This window comes from Solanum dulcamara, chromosome 11, assembly GCF_947179165.1.
Source record: "Solanum dulcamara chromosome 11, daSolDulc1.2, whole genome shotgun sequence".
Taxonomy (NCBI): Eukaryota; Viridiplantae; Streptophyta; class Magnoliopsida; order Solanales; family Solanaceae; genus Solanum; species Solanum dulcamara.
Window position 1 is genome coordinate 41630484 of NC_077247.1, and position 14943 is coordinate 41645426.

The 14943-nt window shown below is 40.6% G+C and overlaps 1 protein-coding gene and 1 pseudogene across 1 annotated transcript; one reads left to right on the top strand and one right to left on the bottom strand.

The window, feature by feature from the left end:
* Positions 1 to 545: 545 nt before the first annotated feature.
* LOC129873556 (SWI/SNF complex component SNF12 homolog) lies at positions 546 to 3715 on the top strand. Its single transcript, XM_055948670.1, has 3 exons — positions 546 to 787; positions 882 to 2528; positions 3319 to 3715. Exons 2-3 carry the CDS (start codon positions 976 to 978, stop codon positions 3386 to 3388), a joined length of 1623 nt encoding a protein of 540 aa, XP_055804645.1. The 5' UTR covers positions 546 to 787; positions 882 to 975; the 3' UTR covers positions 3389 to 3715.
* Positions 3716 to 11036: 7321 nt separating this feature from the next.
* LOC129872579 (protein IQ-DOMAIN 12-like) lies at positions 11037 to 14855 on the bottom strand (annotated as a pseudogene).
* Between the last annotated feature and the right edge of the window lie 88 nt (positions 14856 to 14943).

Genomic DNA, 14943 nt, shown 5'->3' on the forward strand with positions numbered 1-14943 from the left:
TTTTCGGGTTTCTCAGTTTTTTCATAGTATCTAATAAAAAACACAGAGCAGTGATTCTTAAAAAGAGTTCTAGTACAAAATATCAACATATAAGATGGAAGCAAAACACTGTTTGAAGTTTTAACTTTATAATATAACTTTATAAGATGAGCTTTTTTTGTATATTATTTAGATGAGCTTCTCAAGTCCAAATCTAAATGTAAGAAAGACAACAAAAATTATGAAAAATTTTAAAAAAATATTTATAAATTACATTTTAATAAATATTTTTATGTATAACATAATTTAAAAGTAGTATATCTATAATCGGGTCGGTTTGGGTTCGGTTTGACTTTTTTTAGTTAAAACCAAACCAACTCTATAATGGTTGGGTTTTTTTTCCAAACATCAAACCAAGTCAAACCAAATCACTAGTCAAATTTTCTTTCCGATTTGATTCAGTTTATCGGTTTAATGCGGTTTATCGGTTTGCCCCATACAGCCTAGTCAAGGTCAAGGAAGAATAAAAATTCCTTTTCTGAGAGTGAGTGTGTTTGAGCCTTTGAGGTGAGGACAGAATGGATCAGATTTCAAATTCAGAAGCCCAAATCCCTTTTTAGGCATTTGCTTGGAGATTTAAAGCCCAAACGGCAATTTGGATTTCGATTTGGCCCGCCGATCGCCAGGGTTGGTCGATTTACTCTTTCTCTAAGAAGACGATCGAGCTGCAACCATTTTCCGGCGATTGCTAACGCTCCTCTTCCCCCTTTGTTCTACCGGCGAACTTTCTCTCCGGCAAAATTAAGCTGTAAGTTTTTCCATCTGCGTCTCTAGATCTTTCATTTTCTACATTTGGTACTCTCTCTTTCGCTAGAAGTTAAAAAGCCCTAAAAAAAATTCAGTTATTTGTACTGGTACGGATGAGTTTTGAGTGAATTGGAAAGGAAAACCCAATTTTGATGCCTATGCGAGATTTTTTCTAAGTGTTGCATAGCCATGTCTGTTAACAACAATAATAACCCTAACAAGAACATCGGAGGACCATCCTCTTTTGGCAATTCGCCACCGGGAAATCCGATGGCACACCTCCAGTCACAATCACAAGGCCAGCAACAGATGCCTTCCGGGTTTCCTGGGGCATTTCAGCTATCCCAGTTATCTGCAGCGCATGCCCAAGCAATTGCTCAAGCACAGTCGAAAGTTCAGGCTCATGCGCAAGCTCAAGCTGCTCATGCCCAATTTCAGGCCCAGTTACAGGCTCAGGGTCTGTCCCTTAGCCAGGCCCATGCTCTTGGCAATTTTGGTTCTTCCTCACCATCGATTCCTGGAAGTGCTTTGGCAAAACGGTTACCGCAGAAACCTCCGGTGCGTCCACCTGCTTTCACAACTACAAACACAATTTCTCCAATGAGAACAATGGATCTCTCAGCGGCTGCTCGTAGGAAAAAGCAGAAGCTTCCTGAGAAGCACTTGCACGAGAAGGTGGCAGCCATTTTGCCTGAATCTTCACTTTATACTCAGCTCCTTGAGTTTGAATCTCGGGTTGATTCCGCCTTAACTAGAAAGAAAGTTGACATCCAGGAATCATTGAAGAATCCACCTACTATTCAGAAGACGCTTCGAATTTATGTATTCAATACTTTTGCTAATCAGGTTCGTACTATTCCTAAGAAGCCAAATGCTGAACCTCCTACATGGACCCTTAAGATTGTAGGAAGGATTTTGGAGGAGGGAATGGATCCTGATCAAGCTGCTATGTTTCAGAAATCTAGCTCCATGTACCCAAAGTTTTCTACTTTCTTCAAAAGAGTCACCATTTCCTTGGACCAGAAACTATATCCTGATAACCATATTATAATATGGGACTCTGCGCGATCTCCTGCACCTCAGGATGGTTTCGAAGTCAAAAGAAAGGGAGAGCAAGAGTTCACTGTTAATTTAAGACTAGAATTGAATTACATGCCTGAGAAATACAAACTTTCACCAGCTTTAACTGAAGTTCTGGGTATTGAGGTGGAGACTCGTGCAAGAATTATCTCTTCTATCTGGCATTATGTTAAGGCTCGAAAGTTGCAGAACCCTGATGATCCGTCTTACTTCAACTGTGATCCTCCACTTCAGAAAGTTTTTGGGGAAGGAAAGGTTAAGTTCAATACAGTCACACAAAAGATCACACCTCATTTGTCTCCTCCACAACCCATACATTTGGAACACAGGATTAAACTTTCTGGAAATAACCCTGCTGGAACTGCTTGTTACGATGTATTGGTTGATGTGCCATTCCCTATCCAGAGGGAGCTGAATGCGCTGCTGGCCAATACAGAAAAGACCAAAGAGATTGAAACTTGTGATGAAGCTATTTGTTCTGCCATAAGGAAGATCCATGAGCATAGAAGGAGAAGGGCTTTTTTTCTCGGTTTTAGTCAATCCCCTGTTGAGTTTATTAATGCACTTCTAGAATCCCAGAGCAAGGATCTGAAAGTTGTTACTGGTGAGCCAAGTCGCAATGCTGAGAAAGAGCGCCGGTCTCAGTTTTATAGCCAACCGTGGTATTTACTCATTCTTTGCCTCCTGCAGCTATTTAGTACTTGCCCTTGCTTTATAGTAAATTATGTTCTTGGAAGTTAAATTGCTTATTACCATACGGAGTAGCTTAATATTTGAAGTTTCAGAAATTTGGTAAGAAATACAAAAATTCTCACCTAGGGCAAAAGTTATACAACATATAAACAAATGCCACGAATATTTAATCTCAACAAATGATCAAATTAGAAAATCATTTTTATTCTGATTCTATAAAAATTCAAGTTTCATTTTTGCTGGTTTAAATTGATAAGTGGTGGAGTTCAGTTGCAAGTAATTTGCTTATTGTTTCATGTGATTTTGTGGCGGTTCATATCATTTTTTTTGTTTCATTGCATCAACTTCCTTTCTAGTTACTTTCCTTTAATTTTAAGATAATTTTGTAACAAAAGGTGTTAAAGAAATTTTACTAGTACTTACTGCCCTTTAAGTTATCAGCACAGATGACATATGGAAGGATCATTTGTCAAAGAAGTTTAATATACATTAAAAGGTTCTTAATATTACTCTAAATCAAACTTCTACTGACTAAAGAAAGGCGGGTTTTCAAGACAAATTTAACAAAAAGGGATAATTTTTTTAAGAGTAGATAAGTTGTTGGTGTAATCAACCCTTTTATTCAAGATGTTGTGGACCTCATCACAATTGTTGTTAGCTTGTTTAAGGGTGATATCTTTCCCCTTGTTGATGGTGCAAAATTATGCAATGTTGAAGTGATTTTTGGAGATGCTAATAGACATTGTTTTTCATTGCCAGGGTTGAAGATGCTGTTATCCGCTACCTGAATCGCAAGCCAGCAGCTTCTGATGCCCCTGGAAGTGGATGAACTGAACTGGTTCTTTCCTGGCATCATAATGTTTCTGTAGAATGTTTCCGACATCAGCATTGTTATCTCAAAATGTCAAGAATGTAGGTTTTGCTCGCAATATTGGGTGGGGGTACAGGGAAGAATTCTTGTGAAAGAAGCCTTAAAAGATGCTTGGCTGTTCTTAGCGTCTCCATGCGTTATGAATAGAAGTGCAGTATTTTGTATTTTCACAATTGAAAAAAAAAAAAACTTTGTTACTATGTGCGACAAAGCATGTAAAAGTGTAGGATATCTGGATGCTTGAATGTCTGACGATAGGACTTAAATTATTGATCTTCATTAGTATTCCAGTTTTCCTGTAGCTTAGCTTCTTCTTCTTTTTTCACCCGGTGTCCAATATTCATTTTGAGCTGATTAATTTGGATTTGCCCTGGAAAATTTCATGTCGGGGTAAAGCCTCTCCACCAAACTTGCTTGATATCATTTGGGTTTATTTTGACAACGTTTTGATTTGCTTCTGGTAAAAAGTATTTTTGACTAACGATTGTTAAGAAAATTTTGTTACGTGGATATTCTTTTAAAAAGTTTCTCTAAAATGGACTACAATTACACCATGGCGTAATGTCACGGACTTAGACTTCAACTAAGACCTCCGTGCGGCACTTGACAACTTACTCACAAATCTTTCACGATCTTGTAAGCTCAAGTAAGCCTTTAAGACTAGATCGCTAAGGGAATGCTAGATTGTAAGAAAGACAAGAGAGCTTTTATGAAGAAGGCTTTTGTATTGCTTGGAAGAATACTTGTTTGCTTGATGGTTTGCTACAAATGAATGCCCCCTCTATTTATACTACTCCTAAGGGGCTCAAGTGTAAATAAATATTGCTATACAAGTCCCTCCATATTTACAAAGAAGTCCCTCTCTAGAATTCTCTACACACTCTAGAGAATTCTAAGTCTTTCAAGACTTCTCTACAAGTTTCTATAAGGATCTAGAGTCTTCCACTAACCTCTCCAAGACTCTAGATTCTTCTACCTTCTTCAAGATCAAGTGGCGGGTCATAACACTCTCCCCCACCTGATGTGGCGACGACCGCGGCGCACTGCTGCTGCAAGAACTCCCGGATTTTGTTCCTGAACTGCCACAGGTCTTCATATCTCTCCCAGGTGGCCTCCTCCGGAGATTGTCCCTTCCAATGGACTAAGAACATAGCAGTGGCCTGTTGTCCCTGTTTTCGCTTGGCTTGGTAGTCCACAATAGCCTCGATGTCTCGATCATGGGAGGCGGTGATTGTGAGTGGCGCCCGACTTGATTCTCCTCGGCTAGGATCATCCTTGTCCACATGGTACGGCTTGAGGACGCTGGCATGGAAGACTGGATGAACCTTAATATGCGGTGGTAGCTCCAACCTATAAGAGATCTTGCCAACCTTGGCAACGATCCTGAACGGGCCCTCGTACTTTCGCACTAAGCTTTGATGCATGCCTCGCAACGCCTTGAATTGCCTGGGGTTGAACTTGACCAAGACCATGTCTCCAACTTGGTAATCCGTGGGATGACGCTTGCGGTCGGCAAACTTCTTCATCTTCTTCGCTGCCTTGTCCAAATAAGACTTGGCAGTGTCGAGCTGCTCCTCAAATCCCTTGGCCATGTGATAAGCCCCTAAACTCTTGCCCTCGAACGCGGCCGGTAGTGAATGTGGAGTTTGTGGCTGTTGGCCTGTGGCTAGCTCGAATGGTGTTCGCCCTGTGGCCTCACTCCGCTGTAGGTTGTAAGAGAATTGGGCTACGTCCAGTAGTCTCGCCCAATCTTTCTGATGGGAGCTCACAAAGTGCCTCAAGTAGCACTCCAGTAAGGCATTGACTCGCTCCGTCTGGCCGTCCGTCTGCGGGTGGAAACTAGTGGAGAAATGTAATTTTGTGCCAAGAATTTCAAACAATTCTCTCCAAAAGTTCCCGGTGAAGCGTGGATCTCTGTCGCTAATGATATGTCTTGGCAATCCCCAATACTTCACCACATTCTTGAAAAATAGCCTGGCAGTTTCCTTAGCAGTGCAACCTGCCGTGGCGGGCATGAAGCTGGCATATTTGGAGAACCTGTCCACCACGACCATAATCGTCCCGTACCCGTCGGACTTCGGTAAGCATGTGATGAAGTCCATGGTCACGCTCTCCCATGGACGCTCCGCTATGGGCAGGGGCTCCAAGAGTCCTCCTGGTTGGCGCTGCTCTACTTTGTCTTGCTGGCACACAAGACAAGTCTGTACATAGCATTCAATATCGTCCCGCATGCGTGGCCAGTAGTAAATCGCCTCAATCAATGCCCTCGTGCGACGTTGCCCTGGATGTCCGGCCCATAATGTGTCGTGACTTTCCTTCATGATTCGTCGCCTGATAGTCCCGAATTTCGGCACATAGATCCTTCGCCCGGCGGTAAGCAAGAGTCCATCTTCTACCCAGAAGCGCCTTGTCTTGCCCTGAACGGCTAACTCCATAAGCTTCTTTGCCTCGGGGTCATGCTCTAGACCATCCTTGATTGCATCTTGGATGTCGCAATGTGCTGTGGTGATGGCCGCCAGCTCGAACTTCCTGCTAAGGGCATCGGCCACAACATTGCCTTTGCCCGGCTTGTACTCCAGTTCATAATCAAACTCGGCCAAGAAGTCTTGCCACCTAGCTTGCTTCGGGGTGAGTTTCTTCTGCGACTGGAAGTAGCTAGTGGCCACGTTGTCGGTCTTGACTAAGAATTTGGAGCCAAGTAAGTAGTGTCTCCATGTGCGTAGGCAATGGACGATGGCTGTCATCTCCTTCTCCTGTACGGTGTACCGCCGTTCTGTCTCGTTCAGCTTGCGACTCTCGAAGGCGATAGGGTGCCTCTCTTGCATCAATACTCCTCCAATGGCATAGTCAGAGGCGTCCGTATGCACTTCGAATGTCTTGGAGAAGTCAGGCAACGCTAGGACCGGCTCCTCTGTCACGGCAGCCTTGAGGTCTTCAAAGGCCTCCATGCACTCCTCGCTCCAGACCCACGGCTTATTCTTCTTCAATAGCTCAGTAAGTGGAGCGGCTTTGGCGGAGTAGGCGCTAATGAACCTGCGGTAATAGTTAGCAAGTCCAAGAAAAGATCTAAGTTCGGTTACCTTTGTGGGCGCCTCCCACTCTTTGATGGCCCGAACTTTTGCTTCGTCCATCCGTAGCTCTCCCTGGTTGATAACATGTCCCAAGAAGTGCACTTCATGTTGGGCAAACTCGCACTTCTCCCGCTTGATGAAGAGCTCGTTCTCGCGCAAGACTTGGAACACTTTCTTTAGATGTTCCACGTGCTCCTCCAAGGTGTTGCTATAGATGACTATGTCATCCAAGTAGACTACTACAAACTGATCTAGGTAGGGGTGGAAGATCTTGTTCATTAGTGTGCAAAAGGTGGCGGGTGCGTTGGTTAGGCCGAAGGGCATCACCAACCACTCGTAAGCTCCGTACCTCGTTACACATGTGGTCTTCGGTTCATCTCCCTCTGCTATGCGTACCTGGTAGTAGCCCTTCCTTAAATCCACCTTGGTGAAGTACTTGGCTTGTCCAAGTCTATCAAACAAGTCGGCAATGAGCGGGATGGGATACTTGTTCTTCACGGTCACCTTATTGAGCGCCCGATAGTCTATGCATAGGCGCAACGAGCCATCCTTCTTCTTCTGAAACAATACCGGCGCGCCATAAGGTGCCTTGGATGGACGGATATGACCGGCCTCGAGGAGCTCCTTCAACTGCTTCCTCAGCTCCTCTAACTCGGGTGGAGCCATGCGGTATGGTGGGTATGCGGGCGGCCTTGCTCCTGGCTCCAGCTCGATCCTGTGGTCTACCTCGCGCCTTGGAGGTAGGTGTCTTGGCAACTCTTCGGGCATCACATCTTTGTTTTCTTCAAGCACCTTCTCTATGCAAGGTGGCAATGTCTCCTTAGCACCATTGCCTTCATCCAAGCTCGCAATGGTGGCTACGAACGTCGGCTCCCCCTTCTTTAGGCCCTTCACAAGCTGCATGGCCGACAGGTGGGTTTGTCCTTCCTTCTTTGGCATCTTGACTAGAGGTACCATGCAGGGTCCCTCTCGCTCCATTACCAAGAGTTGTTGGAGGTAGGGATCGATCATCGTGTGGTACCGTTGGAAGAACTCCTGTCCAAGGATGATATCAAAGATATCTAAGGGGGCGACAGTGAAGCTTGTCTTACCTTGCCACTTTCCCAACGTGATGTCCACTCCATGAGCGACTCCGCACACGGGAGTCAATGGTGCATTGACCGTCTTCAGGCGGGTGTTGCTTGGCCCGTAACTTAGCCCCAACCTTGCTGCCGCCGTCTTGGTCATGATGTTGGCTTCTGCTCCAGAATCCACCATGGCACGAGCTGGTCGTCCGTTGATGGATATGTCAACATATTGGGCAGAGTAGTCTCCTGCCTTCTCAGCTTGCTTCGTGATGGCTCCACATAGCCCGATCATGCCTAGCTGAGTCGTGTCCGAACCCTGCCCTTGGTCCACCTCCTTGTCCTTCCGCTCTCGTAGAATGGCACCAAGGTTCTTCATCTCCGGACACCTAGCGTAGCCGTGAGGACCTCCGCATATGTAGCAGCCGCTGCCCTTCGAGGTCTGCTCCTTTCTCTCGGCATAGCTTTGTCGCCCGAACCTCCTGCCGTCGGACTTGCTGGAATCATGGCTCTTGGGTGGAGGATGTTGCTCTTTGCCTTTGCCACGATCTCCCCCACCTTTGGCATGACTACTCCTTATTTCTTTGCCCTTGCCTCTGTCATGCCTGTCATGCTTAAAGTCCGTCAAGGCTTCGGCTTGGGTGATGGCCTCATCGATGGTGTTGACTTGCCGGCGTTCCAACTCCGTCTTGGCCCAACTCTGCAGTCCATCCATGAAGTGGAAGAGCATATCTTCATCTGTAAGGTTGGGGATTTGAAGCGTAAGGGTAGTGAACTCTTTCACGTAAGCCCGTATGCTACCCGTATGCTTCAGCTCCCGGAACTTGCGTTTGGCCTCATAGATGACGTTATTGGGGAAGAAGGCCTTCTTAAACTCGTCCCGGAATTGCTCCCAGGTGTTGATGGTGCATAGCCCTTTCCCGATCTCGGACTCCTTGCGCTTCCACCATAACATGGCCATCTCCGAGAGGTATAGTACGGCTGTGTTGATCCTCGTCTCATCGTTCTTCACTTTGTTACACTTGAAGTAATTCTCCAAGTGCCAAAGGAAGTTCTCCACCTCTTGTGCATCACGGGCACCTTTGAACATCGGTGGCTTGGGAGCCTCAATCTTGGCCTCCCGGTCCGCACTGGATGTCATGCATCTCCCAGCATCTATGTCTCCTTTGAGTGCTGCCATCTCGGCCTTCATGGTCTCCACCGTGCTTAGCGCGTCCATGAGCCGACACTCCAAGGAAGTGATCACCTCCTTCATCTCGTACTCGGCAGCCTTGCGCACCTCCAACTCCTTCCGGATGTTGTCGTTCTCCTCAAGGGTGAACTCCTCTAGGGACTTGAACTTGCCGTCGACCTTGTTCAAGCGCTTGCCTAATATCTCCACTGCTTGCCGGGCAGCATCCACCCTTGCAATCCACTCCATGCCGGGTGTGACGTCCAGGGGCTCCTCGCCTCGCTCATCGTCACTCACCTCAGTGGCCGAGGGTGAGTAGGATGTTAGGGCCTCGCTTGGTGTAGGCTCAAGCAGCACCTCCTCATTTCTCTTAGAGTTTTTCTTTCCCTTGCGGTGCTTCCTTCCAACATCTTGCTTGACGCTGGTGGCGGTAGTGGCGTTGATGTCTCCCTCACTTGCCATATCCCTTAGTAGAACCTCGCTCTGATACCACGTTGTCACGGACTTAGACTTCAACTAAGACCTCCGTGCGGCACTTGACAACTTACTCACAAATCTTTCACGATCTTGTAAGCTCAAGTAAGCCTTTAAGACTAGATCGCTAAGGGAATGCTAGATTGTAAGAAAGACAAGAGAGCTTTTATGAAGAAGGCTTTTGTATTGCTTGGAAGAATACTTGTTTGCTTGATGGTTTGCTACAAATGAATGCCCCCTCTATTTATACTACTCCTAAGGGGCTCAAGTGTAAATAAATATTGCTATACAAGTCCCTCCATATTTACAAAGAAGTCCCTCTCTAGAATTCTCTACACACTCTAGAGAATTCTAAGTCTTTCAAGACTTCTCTACAAGTTTCTATAAGGATCTAGAGTCTTCCACTAACCTCTCCAAGACTCTAGATTCTTCTACCTTCTTCAAGATCAAGTGGCGGGTCATAACAGTAAGATTAATAAAATTTTTGCTACCTCTTTTCTTTTTGCTGCCATGGTAGATGGGCTCCTTCATATAAAAGGTCAATATAAGTTGTTTGATTCGCAAATCAAGATATTTCGGGTTCGCTAATTGGATTTTCACTCATAGAAAGCCTGAAGTTTGTCCTCAACTGCTAAGAATCGTAGTTTTGAGATTTATAATTTTTGGATTAATTTATATTACACAGTATTTAATTAAAGATATAAATTTATTCTAACTTAATATTGAAATATATCATCTTATTCCTGCCAAACCTGAATATACATTTTATATCTACTAGCCTAATTAGCTCACCTATATTTCTTGTACCCCGTTTATTATTCCCTCATTTTTTTAAAAATTTTTTTTGGCATTTTCCCCAACAACATTTCTCTTCAAAGATTTTTTTAACAAATATGAGGAAATTCTACCTATATTTTTGTTACGCTAGAAGGCTCAACAATCAACTCAGAGGTTAAAAAACTAGTCTTAAAGGGGATTGTTACGGATAAATTTCCGTTCATGAAAAATAATAGCAATTAAAACAAGAAAATTACGATAAGTAATAATATTTAATTTTAATAATTTATGTGAGATTATAATCTTTATAAAATCTTATCAAAAAAATTTGATCCTTGGATTCTTCTTTTCACATCGTCAAGTTAAGAACTTTACTTTATTCTTGAATTGATGGAATTTAGTTATTGAAATTTCACCTTAAATGCGAAGCCAAATTTTAATTAGAACTATACAAACATAAAATTATGAATACTTGCGGATCATCACTGAAGAACAGGATTTTTCTATGTATTCTTATTTTGTTTTGGCCTTTTAAAGACCTCTTTGTATATGTGCGAACTAGAGCTTAACGACATTTTGATCTGCAAGTAATTTTAGCAAATCTTTCGTCGAAAAACGTTAAGTGGGCTCATCTTGTCTTGTCGGCTTAACAAACTAACTCAAATTTTATTAACCAAATTTTTAACTTGGTCAATATAATATATATTTAAGATTGAATTCAAAAGTTAATAAAAAGGGTAAATCACCTAAATGTACAATATTCAAAAAATATTTACCACATAGAGCAACATAATTATTTTAATCATATATAGCAAATTGTTTGAATTAAATTAAGTACGGTTTTTTTCTTCTAAAATTCTGACCCGTTCCCCTGTTTCTCTCCAAATTTGCTACACCAATATTCTCTCCAATCTTCTCACCCATAATTTTCTCCAAAATTAGGGCAATACTTAGCTTCATAACTTTTCAACCACGACTTTCTACAACATTTGTACTCCAATTTTGGAATTAAGTGATGTGTATTCGGTGGAATCTCACTTCTCAGAAGGTTACTTTTTTGCTTCTTCACTGCATATTCCCATAGTAGAGCCCCAAACCTCTTTCGGAGACTGTCTGCACTTAGTTGTTGATTTGCAATATCCTGGCCATTGCTTGCCTGTGAATCGGCCAAGTTTTCCATCATAATATTCAGGCCACCCATCCTTGGACAACGGCTGTTCAGCAAGTTCAATGGCACGCTTTGCAATCTGAGGCCTCCCGATCTTGATACATGCTGCTGTGAGGAGCCATAGAAGCACTGTAGCCAGAGACAATCAAATATGAGAGGGACCTAACACAATCTTGGAGAAGATACAAGTTTAATTCATTTTTTGTGGTCTATAGATCACTAAAGGTTTTTTCATTAGCTACGATTTTTATTCGTGTCTAATTCTCTTCTAATTCAACTTTAGTGTGTATATAATTCATTTTTAGTTCAAGTCTAATTCATTTTTGTGTTCTATGGATTACTGGAGGCTTTTTCAATAGCTACATTTTTCATTTGTGTCTAATTCTCTTCTAATTCAACTTTAGTGTGTGTGTAATTCATTTTAAATTCAAGTTTAATATCAATTTTGTGTTTCTGTAGATCACTGAAGGCTTTTTCAGTAGCTACACTTTTCATTCGTATCGAATTCTCTTCTAATTCAACTTTAATATGTATGCAATTCATTTTTCATTCAAGTTTAATTCATTTTTCATTCAAGTTTAATTCATTTTTCATTCAAGTTTAATTCATAATGCAGGTTTCAGTTTGATAAACTACTGAAATACTTTTTCATTAACGTAGCTATGTATTGGCATTATAAAAAAAAGATATATTTTACATGAACAAAAAATTATATTAAAAGTGTATTTTACATGAACAAAAATCATCTTAAAAAAGATAGCTATGTATTGCATTATAAACTTTAATATGTATGCAATTCATTTTTCACTCAAGTTTAATTCATTTTTCATTCAAGTTTAATTCATAATGCAGGTTTCAGTTTGATAACACTACTGAAACACTTTAACATTAACGTGTCATCAAACATGTCCTAAAAAATTAAAATTAATTCTAATAATACTAAATGACAAGAATTTGAAAACATCACTATGACTAGCTTTGATAAAAGAAAAATGGGACAAGTTCAAATCATCAACAAATGCACGAGGAGATGCAATTCTACTAAAATCATGAAGAAATACAATTATTATGCTGATAAATATATATACACATTGTGGCAAGTCTATGAAAGTGTTAAAATCAGTAATAAAAGATCTGCACTGGCTTTCATCAATCAACTGTAGATAGGTTACTCAAGAAGTTTGAAGCTCCAATTATAGCTCCATTTTTCTGATTGTTTTCATGTCCAGAAGTAATGCTGCAAATCTAGGATTTTGTGCTTTCCCTTGCTGAAAGTACTGGATAAACACAGGTCGATAATGTACATACTTATCCTTGGTGGCTAGAGTTACCTAGTACTGATACTGATAGAAGTTAACAACACTTGGTGAAATAGTCGAGGTGAGAGCAAACCGACTTGGAAACTATCCTTAAAAAAGATAGTAATAATGTACAACACTCATGTTCTTCAATCTTGGTAGAACACCTTTTATATTTACAGCTACCTGCTAGAAGTTCTGCTCTTTCTGGCACTATCATACATTTCACCATCAGATAATCTCCAAGAAGAAATCTTGAGGTTATAAGGAGAATGTTGACCTAACAATGTCTCGTGTAACTTTAGGTGTTGCTTTGGTGTGCTCATTGACCTTGTTTTTGCCTTTGCAGATTCTGTGGCAGTTATGTAAGTAGGAAATATAGGAGAACTTGGTAATGAGTTAACATCAACGTTCGATTTTTGTTTTACATTAGAAAATGATCTTCTTGGAAGTGAAGAAGGAGAATGTAGGTCCTCTATACAATCTTCTCTATGCATTTTTCTCACTTGAAGTTGTGTCATCCCATTCATATCAGCTAGAGGAACATTTGAGTCTCTAAATGATCTCAATTTCTCAAATAACCCTGCTTTTGTTGGTGCCTCAAGTTCTGCCAACTGATCAAATTTGTAGCTTCTTCTGTTTTGCTTGCTAGTTAATACTTCTTGTAAAGTTCAATCATTTCTGTTCTCCTGAAAAGAAGTAATATACTATCAGGTCATTTCAAAATATCTTATAGGTAATTGTTCATAAAAAGTGAGCTTAGTAATCTAGAAAATAAGGCAGGTTAACCGCTACAACATGTTAAAATACATTGGTAAGCGTAATATTTGCACTATCTGTATCGACAAGTGAACTCCTACTTTTACTAACAAATGAGTGAGATAATGCAAGTGCAAGTGAATTTACCCTGAGTGAAAACGAGTATTTCATCAAATGCTCTCGTTTGTCAATGGCTTCTTCTCTTCTTGACCACAAGGCTTCACTGTCTTGTTCTGAAGCCAAGTTGAAATTCGAAGTCCTAAGGCTCTTGCATTTAAGCTGCCAAAAAACAAAACCATATTACAGTTATAAAAATAATAAACAAGTTTAATTTTTATTTGGAGGTTCAAACCATAAAAGTCAAAATAAGATGTGTTAGTAGGTGTCTTTTATAGTTGAACCAATGTTTGAAAAATTAATTAGACAAAGGCTGAATGATTGCTTTTACCTTTAGTTCTTTAGATTTCATAATTTCCCTTGGACTATTGATGAGTTTCTTGTCATTATTGTCATGATAATGTTCTAAAGTAGGGAGTTTAATTTGATAAACTCTTGTGTTTGGTTTTTGATGAAGTGGCAACATGAACTTCAATTTGGCAATGAGTCTTCTTCTGACAATTTCACCTCTAATCACTGCTTGAAGTTTAATTCATTTTTGTGGCCTACAGATCACTGAAGGTTGGTTTTGTTAGCTACATGTTTCATTCGTGTCTAATTCTCTTCTAATTCAAGTTTAATTCATTTTTGTGGCCTGTAGAGAAGGCTGGTTTCATTAGCTACATGTTTCATTCGTCTCTAATTTTCTTTTAATTCAAGCTTAATGTGTGTGTAATTCCTTTGTTGTTCAACTTTAATTCATTTTTGTGGCCTACAGATTACTGAAGGCTGATTTCATTAGATACATGTTTCATTCGTCTCTAATTCTCTTCTAATTCAACTTTAATGCATGTGTAATACATTTTAGTTCAAGGTTTAATTTATTTTTATTTATTTATTTTAAAAAATAAACAAATTGCAACACAAAAGATATAACAATTCATGGCAAAACTTCCAACAATCACTGATATAATAAACTTGAGCAAATAAATTTAGACTACAATAAAAGTATCAAATACACAAAATTTTTCTTCAACATCTAGCACACAAGTTCAAAACAACAACAAACTAAGAAAATACACATAAACAGATAGAAAATGCTATCAGTTAAATAATATGTTGGTAGAATGACATATCGGATATAAACTCTCCGGTAGAACCATTTTTTTGCACAATCGATTTCGACTTTTTGGATTCTTCTCCTGAGTAACTGTAGGTCTCACTTTCTTTGACTGAAATTGAAGAGGTAAATCCTCAAAATCATCATCACTGTCAATAAATTTCTTAGATTCCGATGCAACATCAACTCGTTTTCTTTTCGATTTAGATTTAGAACTCAATTCACTGATTTTTTTCTTACTTCTACCGCCATTTTTCTTCACATGCAATGCTTGGAGATTTTGATTAACCTCACCACCAGCTTCTTCTGGAGATTGATTTGCAGAAATTCTCAAACTAAAAGTAGGACCGACATTCACTTCACCACTGCCGGTTGAATCAACAATTCGAATTCGTGGGCTTCTTCTAGGAGATTTCTGACCTTTCATTACAATTGTACACCTAAAATCTATGAGTTCCGTTTGAAACAAACAAAAAGATGAAGAATAAGGGAAGAATGAAGAAGAGATGAATGAA